The 22,329-nt window shown below is 41.4% G+C and overlaps 1 protein-coding gene across 1 annotated transcript in view; it reads right to left on the bottom strand.

Moving 5' to 3' along the window:
- Window positions 1-5,033: 5,033 nt before the first annotated feature.
- Col14a1 (collagen type XIV alpha 1 chain) overlaps window positions 5,034-22,329 on the bottom strand; it is a 163,305-nt gene continuing 146,009 nt past the window's right edge. The window contains exons 45-47 of the mRNA XM_051202657.1: window positions 9,467-9,544; window positions 7,426-7,581; window positions 5,034-5,916 (exon numbers count right to left, since the gene is read on the bottom strand). Coding sequence (XP_051058614.1) covers window positions 5,837-5,916; window positions 7,426-7,581; window positions 9,467-9,544 — 314 coding nt within the window. The 3' untranslated portion in view covers window positions 5,034-5,836. The remainder of the gene's footprint in view (window positions 5,917-7,425; window positions 7,582-9,466; window positions 9,545-22,329) is intronic.

Below are 22,329 nucleotides of genomic sequence, written 5' to 3' on the forward strand. Positions count from 1 at the left end.
TGAGGTAGACTAATTCCTCATTTTCTAAGAAACCACAATATTGATTTCCACAGCGGCTGTCCAAGTTTGTACTCCCACCGGCAATGGAGGAGTGTTCTGTCTCCTCCACATCCTCTCCAGCTCGAGCTATCACTTGTGTTTTTGGTCTTAGCCATTCTGGAAGGTCTAAGTTGGAATCTCAGAGTCATCTTGATTTGCATTTTCCTGATGGCTAAGGATATTAAACATGTTTAAGTGTTTCTTTGCCATTTGAGATTCCTCTGTTGAGAATTCTTTGTTTAGATCTATATCCATCTATACCCTATTTTTTTAATTGGATAATTTGGTGTTCTTTTTGTTTGTTTGTTTTGTTTTGTTTTAATGTCTAGTTTCTTGAGTTCTTTATATATTTTTGAAATTGGCCCTGTCAGATGCAGAGTTGGTGAAGATATTTTTCCATTTTGTACACTGCTGCTTTGTCTTATTGACAGTGTCCTTTGCCTGGCAGAAGCTTTTCAGTTTCATGAGGTCCTGTTTATTAATTGTCTATCTTAGTACCTGTGTTAGTGCCAGTGTTCTGTTCAGGAAGTTGTCTTCTCTGCCAATGCATTTAAGGCTAGTTCCCACTTTTTCTGCTATGGGTTCACTGTATCTGGATTTACGTTGAGGTCCTTGATCCACTTGGACTTGAGTTTTGTACAGGGCGATAAATATGGACCTGTTTGCTTTCTACATGCCAGCATCCAGTTAGACAAGCACAATGCATTGAAGATGCTTTCTTCCTTTTTTTTTCATTGTATAATTTGGCCTCTTTGTTGAAAATCAGGTGTCCATAGGTGTGTGTATTTATTTATGGGTCATTGATTTGATTTAATTGATCCACCTGTCTGTTTTTATGGCAATAGCATGCAGTTTTTATTACTATACCTCCATAGTACAGCTTGAAATGGGATAGAGAGGTGCATTTTAATGTAAGCAAGAACAAATATGATGCATAATTTGTGGCAGCAAAACTGAAAGTGATAAATTCCCCCAAGTGATCACATGCTCTCTTCCTACCTTGCCACACAGCTTTCAGCCTGCATGCTGATAAATCTTCAACGTTTATCTCTGATCTTGACTTCTGTCCCAAGCTTCAACTTGCTTACTTAATGCCTGAAATGAACTCTTCAGCCTCTCTGCTTCAAATCTTTACTTCTCAGATGGACAGTTATCTCATTTACTCTGTTGTTTATACCAGTACTGTGCCAGCCAAGAATGACTTCCTTCATCTCCACTCATGTTAGTTAGAGAGCCACTGATTCCAACAGCCTAGATGGCCGTCTATCATCTGTCAGTGGCCACTACAATGTTTTAAGTATTGTTTTATTGTTTTCTCTGATCCCCTCCAATCCATTCTTCACCAAAACTGGTGTGCCTTACATGGTTGTCTACGCCCTGCCTATGACCCTTGAATGTGTGTGCTGTGGTGTGATCTTTCGTGCGTGTGTGCATGCATGTGTGTTTGTGGGGCAAAGCATACATCATTTCTCAACTCAAACAGCTGAAAGTGAATCTTTGGGAACTCTCCAGAGTCTTGGAATCTCTGAATTATTGGGTTCCACTTCCACTATTTTTTTTCCTTTTTTCCATTTTAAGAATTGCCAACCTACAAGCAGTGTCTGCAAATTAGAAGGGCAGTATATCTTCTGCCAGAATGTCTGGATTTAAATTCTATCTGTGGGTCTTTGGGTAAATAAGTTGGTTTTTTTCCATGCTCCTGCATCTTCACTGAGAAAATCAAGATGCTTGTGAACTAGCTCTTGGGTTTTCATGAGGCTCAAATATGCTACAGTTGAATTGGCACCCTTTAGCACACCTTGCCAACCATCCTGGTTCTCTTCTGCTTTGCTGGCCAATAGTTGTACTTCTCCCTGTATTGAAAAATGATCACCTGATTGTCAATGACACGAGTACAATGGGCATCATTTCAAACAGAAACTTAAAAAGAGGAGTCTAAATGCCATCTTTTCTGCTGCCACGACAACCGCAGAAGTGCATGTTGAGACTAGCAATGTGCAGAGTCCTAGATCAAGATATGCCAAGCAGATGTGAGAAAGAGATAACTTTATCATTCTAAGCTCCCATGCTACTATCTTTCTTTCTTTGCCCTTAAGATTTATATCACACAAAATACAGTAGTGGGGTAACAGTGTATCTGCTGGTATAATGCCCCGATTTGAACCATCACTGTGTGTGTTGAGTTTTCATCTAATTTCTTTGTGCCTAGCAGAGCTGAACTTCACAAATACATACAGCATTCTTGGGGCAGGCCTTTACTAACAGCTCAGAACACGAACGCAATGACAGCTTCAGAACACAAGTCCAGCGATGTGGTCAACGGAAGAGCAATTGGCCTTCTGTCAACTTAAAACACACAGAAGCCCATGCAGTTTGGCCTCTGACAATATTGTGATTGATTCTAGTGGGACTGAATTTAAGCCATTAATTGCCTGCTTTGGTCTCCAAGTTCGTCTTGTTCCCTCTGCCATTGACTCTCCTACCTGCTAGCCTCCTTGCATGTGACTAGCAGCTTCCTGACAGAGGGCACTGAACTCTGCTTCCATGCACCTCCAGCGGTCTGCTTCTCTCCATTTCTCAGCTTGTTGCTCAGAGGCATTTTATGCCCACCCAATTAGAAGCATCTGCTCCTGTATTACTCCCTTTCCTACTCCTGTCTCAGCACTTTTTTTTCCATCTCTGTGTCACTTATGAGTTTTAATTAATCTTCTGGTCTACTCATGCACTTTGCTTCTTTCTCCATAAGGAAGGAATAGAAGCTCCATGAGCACATAGTTCACACTCTCTTGTTCTTGTTTTCACCCTCGGAACTAAAACAGCAATGTTAGGCACGGAAAGATGAAGCCGGAAATAAAGGGCAAAGAAGAAAGAGGGAACAAGGTCATCCTGGAGTTAGAGTCTTTCTGGCATTAAAAATACTGTATCCTAAAAGGAATATTCTCAAAAGAAACAGAAATTCTAACAAACGTGATGAAAATTCTGAGGAGTGATATTTTTTTCTCATGATAGGATGGATGTCCTATTACTTTCAGAAAATGCCCTACATCTATCTATATATAGAAATCCATTCCTGCCAAGAAAAGCTAGTCAGAAACAATGCTGGAGAGTCAGCTTGTATTACAAGTGATGCATTATAAACACGCACGTCCAGAATCTGAGTTAACACCTTTTATTCTGAACATTTTGCCCAATAAAAAGCTGATGTACTGGATCTAAGTGATAACACATGCTAAACAAATGAGACTTGCTGTTGTTAAGTAAATGTATTCAGATCACCAAACAAAACCAAAGCCCGGGTACTTTTGTGCAACCAAAGAATGGTGTGAATGGATTAGAGCCTCCAATGGTATCATCACCCATGGCAACTGTGTCTTTTCAGTGGCACAGTATTAGATCATTTGTCCTCTCCTAACTCCCTAGAACAGACATACTATCCATCTTGACAGTCACCATTAAATGTCCCAGACTGAGAACCCTGACAGAGAACAGTTATGGGGCAATGTGTTAAGGTGTCAGTACTTAAGTTGGAGTTCTCCCAGGTCAGACTATGTGGATTTGCCGTGTGCTATCACGTATTCCTCTTCCTCTCTGGTCCTGTTTTTCTGCAGTAAATTTCAGCCAGGACTTAAAGATGGATACAGGCTACCTACTCACAGACTTCTTCCTTTACACCTGAAAGCTATCTGTCTGGGTCCTCAAAGGCACACACAAAAAGCTGCCAGCTGAATTCTTTGTTATAGAGATTTCTTCTCTAGTAACAGAATCCTCAGGGGGACAGAGGGTAAGAAAATGCTGTGACCCCGCAAACACTCTGCTTCTCATGAGCTTTTTCCTGATCCAGACAGAAGCTACATTTGGTTGTAAATGAAGCCACCCAACACTGTTAAAATGGCTGTCAGCAGGGTCGTGCCACTTACAGAAAGATACCGTTTGCTCTCCCAATCTCAACCAGCAAAGAATAGAACTCGAGGTAGTTTGAAAGAAAATGCCCCCCAAAGGGAGTGGCACTATTAGGGGTTGTGGCCTTGCTGGAGGAAGTGTGTCACTGTGGAGGTGAGCTTTGAGGTCTCACATGTGCTCAAGACACACCCAGCACCTCAGACCATTTCCTGTTGCCTGCGGGATCAAGACTATTTCTCTAGTCTCAGCTCCTTCCCCAGCACCATGTCTGCCTGCCGGCTGCCATGTCCTCCCATGATGATAACGGACTGCATCTCTGAAACTGTAAACCTCCCAATTTAATGTCTTCCTTTGTTGCTGTGGTCACAGTGTCTCCTCACAGAAATAGAAACCCTCACTAAGACAGATATCAAATATTTTTAATGCTGTGATTTTCCTTTAAAAGAAAAGAGAGAGAGAAGTTCTAGATTAAGGGCTAGAGACTATAGGGTTCAATTTAATTTCCTCTTTACCATCTAGAGCAGATGTTCTCAACCAGTGGGTCGAAACCCCTTTTCTGGTGGGGGGGAGTCAAATAAACATTTCATCATTTCACAGGGGTCACCTAAGACCATCAGAAGACACAAATATTTGCATTATGATTCAAAACAGTAGCAAAATTACAGTTATGAACTAACAATGAAAATAATGTTATGCTTGGGGGTTAGCACAGCATGAGGAACTAAATTAAAGGGTGGTGGCATGGGGAAGGTTGACAGCCATTGTCCTAGAAGTTTCCAGGAATTTCTTACTACTAGAACACAAAGGAGTTGTTTGGTGAGCCACTGTGTCATTGAGCAAAACTGGTGCATTTGTGTTGCTTTCCCCTGCCTGGTAAATTATAAATGATGCTAAAACGATGCCAGGCCTTTTGTGTGAGGGCCATTAGATCTTGTAAACTTTCTACTCCACTGTAGATGAAGGTGTGGAGGGGTGAGAGTTGGAATGCTTACCTGTAGACCACAGGTGTCCCTTTTCAGGTGGACACCCGACTAGGGTCACAAAAGTTGAAGGTGATGTTCAGAAGTGCAATAAAAAGAATCCTCAAATATTGTTTTCAGTTTTTTTATTTGCTTATAAAAAAAGAATAAAAACAAGTCTTCAAAAACATATCTGCATTTACAAAGCAATCCCTGTAGTCAAGGGGAGGCAAGCCCTGAAACACACTGCTGGACAAATTATTCATTTAAAAAAAAAGGTCTCTTTTGCATCGGAGCTGATAGGAAGTCATTATTTTACATGGACCAAAAACTACTGGAAAGCAGAATGAATCTGTTTCTTTAATTATCAAATCCAGAAAGGCTATATTCTAGCTCTTACTTCTGAATACCCGTGAAGCCAGTTACTGAGTGATCTAAGAAGAAGAAACAAAAAAGAGGTAGTTTCCTCAAAGGTGGTGGTGTTTTCATTACCAGCAAAGTCATTGCCGTGGGTATGGGTGGGTGACATAATCCGTGAATCTCCAAATGCACTCTTCCGCTACTGGGACCCCAATTCCCTCCAATGTAACCATACCTCCCTTATAAACTGAAATGATCTAACAAAGAAGAAACTCCAGAGTTCTATTTAACCTTTCAATTCCTCTCTCAGCATTTTTTCTTTGGATGAAGACCAAATTATCCGGCATGCAATTCAAACAGCAAAGGGACAAGATTTCAACAGAGTCACAAAAGGGGACGTTTTAAAACATAGTTTAAAAAAAAAAAAAAAAACAATAATTAACGCTAGCCATAGAGGAAATAGCAGCTGACACAAGCCCCGCCTCCCCCTGCAAAGTAGCATACAGACCACATGACAACATTTTGTAAATAAAGCTCCAGAAGAGGGCTGCCACTGCTCTTCGCGTGTCCTGAGGCCATCAGATGCTTGAGCCCCACAGATCCATGGCTTCCTGCTCGTCCTGGACCGGCGTGAACTCAGGCTGATCCGGATGGGACACTAAAGAGGCAAAGTGGGGGTGGGGGCCTGATGGGACCCAGGAACCATAAGTGGATGGTCTCCCCTCTCTGAGTCCTTAGAGACACAGATTTGGTCAGTAAACCACAGAGGTGCCCTGCGGGAGGAGAGAGGCCCACCATGCTACTTCCCCATGGTGCTTCAGGGTTAGTAAAAGGAGGAAAGGGAAAACAAACTGCCGGGGGCGGGTGTTAGAAAACTAGAGTGGCCAATTGCTTAAATATTGTATATTTTATTTACAAAAGAAACCCTGAAGTGAAGGAGAATCATCAAAGAAAATATAAGGTTAAAAACTCAAACATGTGTTACAAGTCCGTCACCAGGGGAGAGCAGGAAGAGGGTGATCAAGAGAGGAAGGCGGGTGCTCATCTTGTATGGGATAGGAAAGAGACACAGGGTTAAGGAACTGTTACAGAGCCTTAGTGTAGAGGAGGTTTGGGGTGAAGTCTTGGTGCAGTCACAGAACCCCGTTCAGACTGACCCGGGAAGTCAGTTTGTACTACAGTTGACCTGTATTGCTTTGTTACACTTTGGTGTTATCACTCAGTCATGTTTGGAGCAGGGGCAAGCAGGGAACTTGAACATGGTGACGTGAGAGAGCAGTGGCAGCAAGAAGGAGGTGACTGTGGTTACGGGCAGGAGCTTAGTGGTGGTGGCGAACCAATCCTGTATTCATAGCCAAATGCCCAGGCCAGTGCGACCAAAGCACAAGATCGACACTTCAGTGCTGGTAATCATTGTACGGGATGAGGTCTTAAGGGACAGGGGACAGATTTGAGAGGACAAGGAGGGAAAAGATGAACAGAGAAAAATACATCAACAAAACTTTGACCAGTTTCTCAGACAACTAAGGTTAAATACATTTCTCTTAAAGCAGAAAAATGTCCGTTCACTGGCTAATCTGTGCACTGTTCGTGATTCCAAAAGGCCCTGGTGTGAGCAGAAAGACTTGCCATTTGTGGGAAGCTTCATCTCTCAGATTCTCAATCTATCCCTTAGTGACGAAGCAAAGATAACACGGCTATTTTTATTCTTAAGACCTTCCTTGCCGTGTGATGGGCATGATGTTCTCTAAAAGAATCATAGGGGCCTTGTTTATTATGGGGAAGGTCTAAAACTGAGAGTGGAATTTCACAGGATGTCATGGCCACACCACAACAGAAACAGCATGGAGGATACTAAAATGTTCAAATGTACGCAACAAATGACCCAGTAGGAGGCCAAGTGTGTGTGTGTTACCATTTGACAAATATTCTACCATTGTGCTATATCCCCAGTCCAGGGATTAATATTTAGAAACAAAGGAAACCTGAAGTCTCCCCCTGGGGGATTTAAGTAGACTGGACAGTAAATTGCACTTTCAGAAGATAATGTAAGGGTATGAGGAGTCCAGGCTTTGCTGTCCTCTCCTAACTGTTGATTTCCAACCCCTCCACAGGTTAGTAGTAACCACTGTATAAGTCTGCAAAGCCCATAAGAGGCTGGGCTTACCTCCAACACCATAGGAAGAACATGATGAGGGGTCACAATATCCAGGCTGGCCAGAAGGACCCTGTGGTCCAGGAACTCCTAGATGACCTGGGGGACCTCTTGGTCCAGGAGAGCCAGGTGGCCCAGGACTGCCAGGACGACTTTCCCCTGAAGGTCCTATGAAGCAGCCAATGATGAAGATTGTCACTTACAACAATAGTGAGTTTTGAGACCACCACTATGAAAGATGTAACAATTAGGAGATTCGGCCATTGTACTCATTGCGCTCTTTGTCCTAAAGTTGAGTCCCTGAGCAAAGGATTCTCCTCCTTACAGTCAGCTGCAGCATTAAGGAGCAGACTGCATTATCCTCTATGTCCTCTTGGGTATCAAAGAGAAAGGAGTAGGCCAGTCTCAAAAACTTCATTTTCTCAATGGAGCTCTCGTTTTCTAATACAGCTCTTCCTGAATCGAATGTGTAGGCATGCACATATGTACACACACATGAATATATCCAAGTCACAATCTCATAAAGCTAAAATTGTTGTGTAAATTAGTACTGGCTAATAGTTTCAGCTAACTAAATTAGTCTAAAAAGATTATTCTGGAAATGACAAATGAAAAGTGGTTTAAATTGGACTCAGTATATTAGTCTAATATTTTAATAGGCCTTCTTGCATCAATTAAGAACTTTGAATGGAAATAAGGGGTGATTAAATTTTTTTCAAATTTAAGAAATTTGTGGGGTTTGGGTTTTTTTTTGTTTGTTTGTTTGTTTTGTTTTGTTTTGCATGGCTATTGAATGTTAGGCCTGACTTTCCTTAATTTCTTCAACTAGAAATAAACCATTTAATGACACAGAGAGGAAGGGGCTCCGGAAGTCCCGCCCCTGACTGAGGAGCTATTGGAAATGGATGGCTGCTGTGAGAGAAGTGAGTTTTCTTCAGGGAAGTGGCCTCTGAGAGGCTCCCCACAGTTTAGTACATTATCCTTCTCTGTACACATGGAGGCAGCACTAAGTGAACCCAATGTTGTTGTTGTTGTTGTTGTTTTGTTTTTAAGAGCACATGAGATTAGAAGGGAAAGGTAGTGTGTAGGGGGCAGATTGGGCAGGAACTGAGAGGGAATGGAAATTGATTACATCAAAACAAATTGTGTACATATGAAATATTAAAGCTGTAAGGAACTAAAATCCCACGCAACTCGCACTGGAATGAGATATAGACCCAAGTACCACTTGCTGTCTGAATAATGTGAATTCTACAAGTACACTCAGTTCTCACAGGCCACCAAACCTGTGTAACACATGCCTGCAGTTCCTCACACAACCTCTAGGAGTCAAAGCATTCACCATCAAGATGGACCTGTTGATTTTGGACTATGGCCTAGAATAATATTCCACAATCACTGTTACATTGAAAAGAAAAACAAAATCATTTGACTCAAATAGGCTAAGACTTGGGTTGTACATGCGATAGGACACAAGCTCATGTTTCCGGTGACAACTCAGCTCATCTGGAGATAATTTGAAAAACATGATATTATACTCCAAACCCAAAACTTGCACACAGCTCATTTGGCAAGACAAGCAGAGCAGGAACTCCCAATGCCCTCCAAATTCCCTTGTGTTTCTCTAGATTTCATGCCTCCCTTACAGGTCAGCTGAGGATGTGAGCCTAGTTCCAGTTAGGAGTATGAATGGACATGAGGCATCACCGTGTTTAGGAAATTGAGATTGGTGGGCCTTCTTCACCTTTTCCTTGGAGGGTGGTTCAACATGGGTGAAGTACACAAATGTCCTAAAGTTTCATTGTATCACAAAGCTCTTGGAATTTACTACAGTCTGATCTAACTCGTTTAATCGAAATGAACCTAAACATGCTGTAACCTTTAAGACTGGCGTCATGGGTGGATTGTGACCAGTGCACCGACTTTTCAATAAAATAAATGAGAAACATAGTTGTCCCTGTTAACACAAGGGTGGAACATGGCTATTTTCTTTACCTATGAAGTAATGATAAAGGTGTATATATTATAATTTATGATAGGTAGGAAGGTTTACCTGCTGGCCCAGGGGGACCTCTTGGACCTTGAGACCCAATGCCTGGATTGCCTTTCTCTCCTTTGAGACCAGTTAGACCTGTTTCAAAAAACGAGGGAGGGGCCAGAAGGTCTCTTCAGAATGAAATCTTGGAAGTTCCATTTTTAGATGTTACAAAAGTTCTTTTCTGGTGAAGACAATGAAGTTCATTTATGATTACAAGTATCAGGAATTTTATGTCAGAATCTGACATGGTGAGCTTATGGGAAATCACATTACAGATGCTCCTCACTGTAATCCATATCCGCTCTATTGCATTTTCTGCTTCCTACCGAAGGGGTTGAGCCTACCACAAATGAACTGCCATTGCTCACACCAGACCACTCAGCGTATGCAGTTGGCAATCCTCAAAGCAGTACAATAGAAACCACAAGTGGACATGTCTAACATTTTCCTTTCGGCCCACCCCATAATATATCTGCAAAAGGCATGGATTATAATTAAACAACAAACTTCTGAAGAGCGTGACTTTCCATTAAGAAGTTGGAAGCTTCAGGAAAGCCTGTGTTTGATTTGGCTGATTCAATCCCATAAAAATCTAAATCTATTTGAATTTCTTTTCCACTGGGTAGACCTCTTATTCCAAATAATTCGCAGGATTTTTTTTTTTTTTTTTTTTTTTTTTTTTTTGAGACAGGTTCTCACTATGTACCCCTGACAGGCCTGGAATTCACTCTACAGACAAGGCTGGCCTTGAATTAACACCTGGCTCTGGCTCAATTTCCAGAGTAGAGTACACAATTTTATAGGTTAAAAAAAAAAAAACAAAAAAACACAGAGACATATACTCTGACACATCATTATCCAGTTGTGTTCTACAGCAAGACCACTGGATGGGTGACACCACCTTTAGGTGTCCCAGCCTCAAACAGGTTAGCATTACACTAGAATCAGGTCCCACAGAGCACACATCTCAGAGTCTTAGCTACACAATGTCCAGGTGCAACAAAGCAAAAAATGCTTTGAAGGGATGGAGTGCAAAACAGCATCTCTCTTTGACAAAATTTACTGAGAAATAATGTCTAATTGACTGAGACTGGAAGAAAATGTCAAAAAATTAGAATTGTAAACTTGATAAGTAGCAGTAATATAAAGGATTTACAGGTTCAAGTTATAATAACATTTTCCTTAGCATAAATGCAATATATATATATATATATATATATATATGTATATATATGTATATGTATTTGTATGTATACATATATATATTCACTGTAAACAAATTTGAAATCATAATAATCAAGAATTTTGACAGCTGAAAGTAATGGTTTAACACTTTAGCTTTTTAAATTTTAAAAGGAAAGGTGTTGGCAGAGGATTTGTTCTGGAAGGATGAAGGTAGCTAACAATGAACAGTCTTTAAACAATGCATTCAGAATGATGGCTATGCAGTTTGGATAGATGCTGCAACCCTAGTAATTATCTCCTGGGATGAAAGTACCACAGCATCTCTGAAATAAAAACCTCTGCCTGGGTAGAATTCATCCAGTGAGCCCAGCCACCACAGCACTTCCCAACACCCCTTCCTGCTGGGCATGGCCTTGGCGGGGCTACCAGAGCCCAATAAAGGTCTCACTAGCCTTTTAGAAGCCCACAGGGAGGTAAAGATTTCTCTAAGGCAAACGTATCACCTCCCAGTTTTAATGGCACATAGCTAACTCCAGTTGTCTTGGTTTCGTGTTCAGTTGCTAACTAAGTTGCCAGGCAGAAGGCCACCCTACACCAATGGTGTTTAGATACTTTTGTGTCACAGTGACCAATATCCCTGACAGAAGTACATTAAAGGAGAACCTGCTTGTTGGGGCTCACAGTTCCGGGGGTTTGGGGCCTTTGCAGTGGAAAGGTATGGCAGAATTCACGGTGGCAGCAGTATGTCACAGGGACTGTTCACACTGTGGTGAGCAAGATGCAAAGTGGGGTGGGTGGCCAGACCCAGACTTAGATACAACCTCCAAAGCCATACCTGAAGTCTCTAGTACTAGTTTCCAAAACTGCACTGCAAATGGCAACCAAGCACAGAAACCATGAGTCTCTGAGGCCCATCAGATGCAAAGCACTTGTAGACCATCTACTGCATATTCGTTTAGAAGCTAAGCAGAGCTAGTTCTTTTTAGCTGATGGAGGTCCCCACTTGCCAGTGCTTGCATCCTAAAATGTATTGTGGTATTTAGTGACAATCCCTCTTCTTCTGTCAGAAGTCACAGGACTTTCCCTACAGGGAGCATCTGATTGTGAAGGAATTAGAACATAATAAAACACACAGATGACTAACACCAGGCTGTTCCTCATTATCATCTACCGTGACTCAGAGACCTCTCGTGACCTTGCTACAAAATCATCTTGACATGTCTCAGCAGAAGACACAGATTAGCTTGAAGGGACCTCCAGGCAAGCATACACAGGAACAGCTCCCCAGTTTCCTGATTTATTCACAGGAAAGAAATAGTCAAGGGGGGTTAAAAGTAACAGATCTTGTTTTGATTTTGTAAGTCTACAGAGAAGAATAGGTATTGTTTTGTGTTATCCACAATGCAAATAATAGCAACTGATAGAAAACCTCACATTCAGCCCATTGAAATGTCTCAGAAAAGGTGAAGACTATAAGCACACAAGCCCATATTGGTAGGGAAATTTGGGTTTTATTGTCCTTGAAGTTATTATATATTCCATAGTATAGGCTAATGTGTTAATAGTTGTCTGTGCACATATATGATTCCCATAATGGATATTATTCATGCCCATCATACCTGAGCTTAACTGTAGGTCTCATTAATTCTCTCCTCCCCCTTCCTCTCCCACTTTCTTCCTCTCCCTCTCCCTGTCTCTCACCCCCCCCCATGTAAAATTAATGAGGACTGAAATGAAAGGACAAGCTATACACAGCTGAAGTTAGACCTGGAGATGCTTTTGTATGTCTTATAGACATGGTTAAAAGTAGGAGAATCGAGTGTCCTAAAACATGAGTCTGCAGCTGCCTATGGGGAGGTTAGTCACCCAGAGTATGAAGAAATTCTTTACAGAAAAAAACAGCCCTAGTCCACAACAAAGTTTTTTGCAAGGACCCAAGGTGAGGCCTCTTAGTAGTGAGATGGGGGTCAACCAAGCTACGTGTCAGTGCCCTTTCCAGGGAGAAATTCCCTCATGAATTCCCCTTTCCCTTGTTTGCCTCTACCACTATTCCTCACTCTTTTTCTCTGTTGAGACAGGGTCTCACGACCCAGCATTGGCTGGCCTGAAATTCACTATGTACACCAAAATGGCCTCGAACTCAAAGATCTACATGTCTCGATTTCCCAAATGCTAGGATTAAAGATGTGCATCAACATGTCTAGCTACTTTTCATTCTTAAAATCTCAATTCAACCCTTCTTCATAATTGTAACAAGCAGAGCCACAATGGGTCCAAGAGATCAAGGGTCACCTATTCTATTTGTGGTTACATTCCCACACTTTACTGGTACCTGGCACACAATACGTAAATTGGAAAAAAAAAATGTTTGTTGCATGACTAACAGATGAATGGATGAATTTTTCTGCCCTCGTGGCTTCCCTATAGCCTTTGCTATCTCTGACCCATGATATTGTTTAATCTTATTTCCATCTTGCCCCCAAACTAAGAGCTTTTGACTGTTGCCATCATATCTTACTTAGCTCCCTTGAATCAGACCAAATGAGAGCCTCACGATGAATAGATGGCTAGTATGTATGGAATGACACCTAAGTGAATGTATGTCTAGATCAACATAACAAATACTCATAACAAACTAGCATGATCTCTGAAGGATGCATAGTCAAAACTCCTTAGGCTGAGACTTCAACTCTAATCCTCCCACTCTTAAATTTTATAAAACTGGCTTTTAAAGTCTAGTCCCTGCCAGGTGATGATGGCACATGCCTTTAATCCCAGCAGAGAAAAACAGATCTCTGTGAGTTCAAGGACAACCTGACCTACAAAGTGAGTTCCAGGAAAGCCAGGACTCGTAAGCAGAGAAACCTTGTCTTGAAAAAAATGTCTAGTCCCCTATGTGTCTGTGATCCTAGCATTTGGGGTTACAAGCAGAATGATCATTAATTCAAGACCAACCTCAGTGACATAGTGAGTTTGAGGCTGTATGAGGCAATGCCTCAGAAATAAAATCATTCTGTGTAATGTATTTAATGTCCATCATAAAATATTTTTAAATGACTTTTGAACTACTCGTTGAGTGATTGACACATTAAGTTCCATTATAGGCTTTGATAAGGAAAAATGTGGTTGGCAGTGTATCAGACATTATAGACTATTTCACTAGGTTGTAAGTATCAAGTGCTTTCTTTTTGTAAGCTCAGTTTTAGTCTTCAGAAGAAGCAGTAGAGCTGATGTTATTACTATCCCTGAATATCCCTAAATGAGGGCTGTAAAACTGAGGCCAAGTTACCTGCTCTCAAGTAGGACAAGAGAATGTAAAACCAATTTCTTGTCACCTCTCCACCCAAAGCTGGTCCTGTAGCCTATGTCTGTCCTTCTTTGGGCTGTGTTTTCTCTACTGCCTGCCAAATGGTCTGCATTTTGCCTCTGCCATCAGCTCAGCAATCGGCCTTGAGTTTATTACCATGGTTCCTCTTGCTCACTTGTACTTTGCTCTGAGTAAGATGTTGAATTTAAAAGGATTTATCTTACTTACAGTGACTACATGCCCTGTGTCTGGCCCCTTGTTGTCTGTTTCCTATTTTCTTTGGCCCATTGGCCCTCAACTTGGAATATTTTATTCAGTTCTATGCCCTTGGCCACCCCAATCACTCCAAGCAGGAATCTCATGCAACTTTAAGGAACAAATTCACTTCTTCCTGAACCGAGACATTCGGAGAAACTCATGGGATTTCTGCCTGGGCAGATATGCAAGGCCTTGGGAATGCTTTCCATGTCATTATACTAAACGCCAGAGACTATGAAGCAAGGCTTCAGCTGTGTTATATTTGTCTGTTGCCTGGGAAATGCTGGCAATGAGGTCCAAGTGTAGTCTGGTCTTCATGTGATGTGGGTCCCAATGCCTGAAAGGTACAAGGTACTTAGTACCCACTTACAAGAGGACAGAGTGGCTGATTCAGTTCCAGGAATGCCCACTGCATTTTCCTAAGCTCTCACACATCTGTGTGCTTGGTTCACAATACTAGTTAAGATCACACAGAGCTCTATACTTTGTGTGAAAGTGGTCAAGGGATGGAAAATACAGAGTTGTTCTAGGTGTAAATAAGCCCAGCAAAAGTTCTTCCTATTGCCTTTTTGATGTTAGCAGCTGACTATTTATAATGCTGTTATAATTCAGGGTCCTGTCAGGGAAATACGAACCACTCTAGACCTTTTTGGAAAAGTGAATTTCACAGAGACAGAATTTCAAAGATAAGATGGTGTCAGAAGGTCTTTGAAAGCTACATAGAGATTCAGCCTCTACATTAACAAGAGCAGCAAGTCACTATCAATCCTTGCAGTGCAGCAACAACAATAAAAGATGGTGTGCAGGGAGATCCAGCAAAAGGAGGAGAAAAGGAAGATATGGTCCACAGTGGTTATCCAGCACCAGCCTACTGTAGCGCTGTGGATGACCTGGTCACAGTTACAAGTACATGGATGACAGAAAGAAACACAGGTCATGTCAGGCACCAGGAATCCCAGCTTTTTGTTCATGAATTTTTGCTACTCACACTATGACCCCCACAGTCATAAATATCAAAGGCCAATCTGTCACTTTCATCTCCAAAATATCATCCTTCCTTAAAAGCTATTACACCATCTACAGCACACATCATTAAGAATTCACATTATTAGTAAACAGTGGGAAAAACTAAACCAAGTATGAAAACTTTAAAAAGAATATTTGGGTCTCAGTATGGATATTCAACCAGTCAGTGACACTTAAATGATACTTTGTTCTCTACATCTTATAGAATTGAACTGAAAAATGGTATAATGGTCTCTACCCTTGGGATTGAAAAGAACTATGTAAGGAAATTGGAATAAGATCTAAGTCTCCAGAATTTTTTAAAGCATTTATTTACTTATTTATTTATCTATTTATAAAGTAGTCTACCTGCATGTATGCCTGTGTGCCAGAAGAGGGCACCAGATCTCATTACAGATGGTTGTGAGCCATCATGTGGTTGCTGGGAATTGAATTTACAACTCCTGGAAGAGCAGGCCAGTGCTCTTAACCTCTGAGCTATCTCTCCATCCCTGTATCCAGAACTTTAAGTAAAAGTGCTTTTAAATTCAACAGGATTCCTTGTTGAATAAGCACATTTTGTGTATAGGAACAACCATGATATTTCCAGTTTTTCTAAAAACTTGAGAAAGGTTGAGCTACTGTGTTTGATGCATCTACCTAGCGATCTTATGCAAATACTAAATCTAAAACCAAATAAAATTGGAAGGGCCAATGCACATGCCTTCTCTATGTATGTTTTAGCCCATTTTTTAAAAGTGCATTTTGTAATTATTCATTTCATCATTATATTTATTTGTCCAAAGATCCACAAAAATAGTTGATCATAGCTATAACTTTAGTTTAATCATGTAAGTTAGGATTTGTTATATTTCTAGTGCACTTATTTATTATGCTCAAACCCGAATATCTAGAAGATGAAAAGGAATTCCTTTGACTCTGCTTCCATTCCTCCTTCTTTCCTTCCCTCCCTCCTGGTATACACTCCTGCTGCTATTATCCGTTGTAATAAAATCTCCTTCAAAACTATGACAACTTGAGATGTGATGCTCACACCACTCATTTACAGCAGTGTTCCATTAATATGACGACTCTCTCTCTCCTCTCTCTCTCTCACTCTCTCTCTCTCTCACACACACACTCACACACACACACACACACACACTATAACAGCATGAGCTTCCACTTTTATCATGACGCTAGAGTGACTGAGAAATGGCATTCACAAAGCTAGCCAACAGGCACTCAATGCCATCCATCTTTATGATTTATGAAAGAATTATTGTATTCCAGGCACTATGGGGAACTAAAACACACATTCCATTTTCCCTTTGATGAGAACACGGTCTCCTTGGTGAGTTAGAGTTAACAAAAGTGAAATCATTAAAATCCAATTCAAGACCTGGGTGCTAAATGGTGCATGCTACACACTAATGAGGTGGGCATTAATCTGCTCATTTATTAAATATTTGCTTGGAACTGCTCTGTAGGCTCTAAGGCTTTTAAATTTTTTTTAAAGAAGAAATTATATTAGCTTCCAGACTAAAATAAGTGGGGGAGGTTTTTATACAAATGCTTTACAACTTTGTTATAGTAGTAAAGACATAACCTAATCTGATTTCAATTTGACAGTGGCCTTTGTTTAACCTTCCTGTATTTACAGGATAGTTTTGTCTTGATTACAATATATCTCAGAAACAGGATTATAAAAGATGGCAATGCCTATAAAAACATTTCTCTATCCTGTCTTATACTTCCTTGATGTGCTTAAGCCTACATATTCTGTTTCCCTACATCTACTATTAAATGATTTGGAAAAGCTACAGGGATCATTAAATAATTTGAAAGGCCACAAGAAAAACGTACATGAAGGGTGAAAGTTGGCACACTGGACTGACCTTTCTCAGCCCCCTCATTTCTAAGTGTCCCAAAAACCACACCCTGAGGGAGAGCGGAGAGAAGGTCACACTACTCGATAGGGGTATGGCTAGGTTTGATCTGGAAGGGCGATGAATTAAATCATGGCTCGTGCTTTTGTCAATAGCCTTGCTCCAAAATAGACTACATAGCCTCTCTGTTCTTCAACGTGGACTGCGTTTTCTGACTCCCACCACTGGCTTTGACAGATAGAGGACGGTAGAAATGAAAGCTTGAATGTCTGACACTAAGTCCAGAAAGACACTGTGAACTTTCTTGTTCACCACTGTCCACCACCGGCCCTGAGGAAAGTGGTAGCCATGAAGTAGGCCATCTCTGTGGAGAGTTCCAAAGGTGAGGAACTGAGCCTGCCATGCCATCCTGGGCCCCAGATGCCTGCCTATTGCCCCATGAGGAAGCTGTGTGAGCAGGTTTCCTAGCTTGGTTGAGCCTCTAGTTGCCTACAAGCCTGGATGACATCACAACTTCCACTTCAGAAGGCACGGTAGATTCAACTCTGAACCCCAATCTCTTGAAGAAAAAAAAAAGTGAAATGCAGAAAGGAAGGAAGGGCGGGAGAAAGGGAGGGAGGGAGGGAGGGAAGGAAAGAAGAAAGAAGAGAGAAGGAAGGAGGGAGGAAGGAAGGAAGGAAGAAAGAAAATGTAAGGAACAACAATTGGCAATGCTTTAAAGAGATCATACATCAAGAAGCTAACCCATCAGACCTGAAGTGAGCGGCCTTGTCCTAAAGGGGTCCAAATCAGACTTGATCACTGTATGAGAGGAGAAGAAGATATCTGTATTCACCTCTCAAAAAGTGTGAAGTGGGGAGAAGAAAGCAAAATTCATTTCAGTTGATTCCTTTTTTTTTCTTCAGTTTTTAATTATTTATCTTCTCTCATATATTACATCATGACCACAATTTCCCCTCCCTCCTCTCCTCCAAGTTCCTTCCCATCCCATCTTCCTTCTCTCCCAGATCTACTCCTCCTCCATTATCCTTCAGAAAAGAGCAGGTCTCCCAAGGATATCAACCAGACACAGCATAATGAGTTACAGTAAGACTAGGCACATCCCCTCATATCAAAGGCTGAATGAGGCAACCTGAAAAATGGTTTCCAAAAGCAGACAAAAGAATCAAAGACACACAAGAACACGAAGCTACACAACTGTAACATGTATGTAGAGGATCTAGCTCAGACACATACAGGCTCTGTGATTATCACTCCAATCTCCACCAGTCCTATGAACCCTGCTTAATTGATTCTGAACCATGTTCTTGTGGTGTCCTTGACCCCTCTGGCTCCTACAATCCTTCCTCCCTCACTTCCTCAAATTCTCTGAGCTCTGCCTAAAGTTTGGCTGTGGCAGGGGAGACACCATGGTCGGATGATTCTGAATAGTAATGGAAATAAATAACATATGACATGCAACTGAATATCAACAGTAAAAAAAAAAAATCCACAGGAAGATGTATACTGCCAAACAGCAAATCATAATGAAACTTGTTTACACACCCTCTAATTAAGTTTATCTGTCCCATAAAGGTAATTTCCAGAACCAAACCATTGGACATGAAGAATTTCACAATGATCCTTACCATTGCTACAGTCTTGGCTGAGAATTACTGCTGTGCTATCATTCTGATTAATAACCACCACCACCTGCCAAGTTTATCCATGGCTCTCACAGCTAACTTTTAAACCATAAGAATGCTGAACACAAGAAACCTTCCCAGCATTAGATTCAGAGCTCTATTTTCTAACAGTTTATCGAATGTGTTATGGACATGGGTTGTCTTAGTACGGGGCAGCAATCCCTGCCTTCATGGCATTTCTTAGAGTCTCCGATGGACTGTCATTTACTTATGGCATCTGAGCAAGGTCAGGTTGTTTCACTTGTGTTTGCTGGGGGGACATTGCCTTGGTGCGATCACTGACATTCATGTGCATGGCAATCATGCATTTGCTGTCTTTAGCACAGCTTCACTGTGAACAAATGCAGAATAATAATAATAACCCTGATGATGATGATGATGATCCTGAAGAGGAACTTTAGAAAGTTGACTTTGTTCCTAGGAAATAGTTCAGGACCTTCATCCAAACCCAGAAAGCAAGTGTTGGTCATATCATTCCCATCCCCCTCCACATTTCTGCTGGCTTCCATCTCCTCACTCAGAGTGTCACCTATGCACTCTGTTGGTTACCTTAAGCAGTGAGTCTCAGCAGTGCCATCCCTAGGAGATGGCCCTTACGTTTGTAGGGGGAAAAATCCTGTTTGATGAGACGCTATAAATATAGTGTGTAAGTACATCTAGGAAAAAATCATTTTGGTGGCATATGGACCTCAGGTCTTAGCCCCCTTGTTGTTCATCTCAGTGACTTTGAACACTTAATAATTAATATTCATTTCAGTTTTGTTACCTAAGAGAGAGCTTGGCTGGGCGTAGTTATGTATATCTGTAATTTCAGCACTTAGGAAGATCAGGACTTCAAAACTGGCCCCAATTACATAGCAAGTTAAAGCCAGCAACATGAGACCTCGAAACAACAAAACTGGCTAGGGAACAGCTCAGCCAGTAGAGTGCTGGCTTTGTAAACAGAAAGATCTGAGTTGGGTTCACAACTCAAGGAAGAAGGAAAAAGGATAAGAAAGAGGAAGGAGAAGAGGAGGAAAAAGGAGGAAGGATTAAGAAGGAGAAGAAAGGAGGAGGAAGATGATAGTGGTGGTGGTAGTAGTAGTAGTAGTAGTAGTAGTAGTAGTAGTAGTAGTAAGTGGTGTGCACTTGTAATAATCCCTCAGTACTCAAGAGAGAAACAAGTGGATCCCTGCCCTTCACTCATCAGCCATCTTAGCCTAATTGGCAAGGCCAGTGAGATGTCTTAAAGGTGAGGGAGATGGTACCTGATTAACACATGCAACTGTTATCTGGCCTCCACTAATACCTGTGCACATATGTATGTGCATCCCCAAGCACAAGCATGTACACACATACATGAATACGCACATACACACACACACACACACACACACACACACACACACACACACAAGATGGTCTAATCCAGGGCTGAAAAGTACTCAGTGTTTAAACACCTTTCTGGCATTTGGATTTTGCCTTCAGAATCACACAAATAATGGGGCTAATCCTGATCTCATAAGGTTTTTATTTTTAAGGAAGATCATGCTAATAAATAACACAAATGGTATTTACTTTCTACACTCTCAAGGCACCTGCCAGCCCCCCAGCCTATAAACTCAGTAGTATTTCATCCTCTTCCTTCTCTGAACCATTTCCCAACTTTCTGAATGAGGTAGTGTGTGCACTGGTCTATGACAATAGTTGGTAGAGATATTTGATGCTGAATAAATTATAGCCATAAATTATTATATCTCACTTGGAGAAGCCACAAAAGCTTACACAATCCCCGCACTGAATAAAAACTTGCTGTTTTATTGTGGAAAACATACAAAATACGAAATTCAATTGTCATGGATAAAAAGTAAACCATGAGACTATTGAGTTGGAAGGTGCCTCTGATCCAACTGCTTTTGAAGTATTATAGGAATTGGAAGAAGTATCAGTGAAGATAGAAGTTGGGAGATTGTATTGGTTCTTTCTGAATAAATTAAGAACACCTCATTCTAAGTAAATAAATCATTTCAAGTAACTGAAGAAACTCATTGTTGACCCTGGTTAGATTCTGTTTTTAATTCAAGATACCAGTGTAGCTATGAACATTTCAAGACCGGAGGAAGAAAATGGACAGATGAACTGATGATCAAGGAGGCTAGTTGGAATCACCCAAGCCAGTGACCAGAGAGGCCTGGAGAGTCAGAGAGCCAGCATGTGACTATAGCAGTTCAGGGATCAAGGAGGAATAGAGTCCTGTACTCCAGGTATAGAGTCCTGTTCTCCAGGTATAGAGTCCTGTACTCCTGCACTGTATAGGGTGGATTGAGAGAAACTAAGCAAGCAAAGCAAATGTTGATCCACAGAAAAAGAGTTTTTTTGACTGTAATAAGGTAAGCAAAGGCAGGTGATAAACGAGGCTATATAACAAAAGCTTGATGCTGTGCAGAATGGAGACCCAGAAGATTCTGAGTACCAGCAATTGGGGGAATCAGTGTGTGAAGGAAAGACCAGCTGCACAGTCCCTTTGAATCCTCCCATTCTGAGGAGCCTCTGAATATTTCAATCTAAAAGACAAGAGAATTGATGGAATACTGTTCCACCTAAGTGTTGGGTATGACTTTCTGAAATGAAACAAGATAAACGGTCAAGGAGGAGAGAGACAACCAGAAGGAGCCAAAAAATCATCTCTGACTTAATAAGGAGAGCTGCCGAGAGCTATGCATGCTGTGTTGCTTAGACCAAGGCAGTGTCTGTCATTTTCTTCTGTCTCTGAATACAAACACTGTTTGGCCAGTTCTCAAAGGCAGGAGTTAAACAAAGATACCATTCTAAGATAGTTTTTTGTTTGTTTGTTTGTTTTGTTTTGTTTTTTCAAACTGAGATAATCAAGTTCAAGATCTCCTACTATGGTTAGTGTGTGAATTGGGCACAACCTAAAATCCCTAGAAAGAAAATGTCAATGAGGGGACTGTCTAGAGCAGCTCGGCCTATGGGCATGTCTATTGAGGTCTGTCTTGAGTATCTCAGCCTGTGGGCATAACTATGGGGGACTGTCTAGAGCATCTCAGCCTATGGGCATGTCTATGGAGGACTATCTAGAGCATCTCAGTCTATGGGCATGTCTATGGAGGACTGTCTAGAGCATCTCAGTCTATGGGCATGTCTATGGGGGACTGTCTAGAGTAACTCAGTCTATGGGCATGTCTATGGGGGACTGTAGAGCAGCTCAGCCTATGGGCATGTCTATATGAGACTGTCTTGAGCAGCTTGGCCTTGGGGACTGTCTTAATCGATGTGGGAAGACTCAGCCTGAAAGCAGGCTGTTCCCATTCCTGGTTTATGTTCCTGACTACACAACAGTGTAGACAGCTGGCTGAGCACCAAGCATGTATGTTTGCATTCATTCCTCTCTGCTCTTGACTGTGGATGTGGAGCAACTAGCTAATTAACTCCCACTTTCTTTGACTTCCCTGGAAGTGTGAGCTAAAACAAGAAGTCTTCCTCTGCTAAATTACTCAGCGAAAGAGTATTTTATCACCATCAGAAATGAGACTAAACCGGCCTGAGGGG

Source organism: Phodopus roborovskii, unplaced genomic scaffold, assembly GCF_943737965.1.
Source record: "Phodopus roborovskii unplaced genomic scaffold, PHOROB, whole genome shotgun sequence".
In the NCBI taxonomy this organism is placed as follows: Eukaryota; Metazoa; Chordata; class Mammalia; order Rodentia; family Cricetidae; genus Phodopus; species Phodopus roborovskii.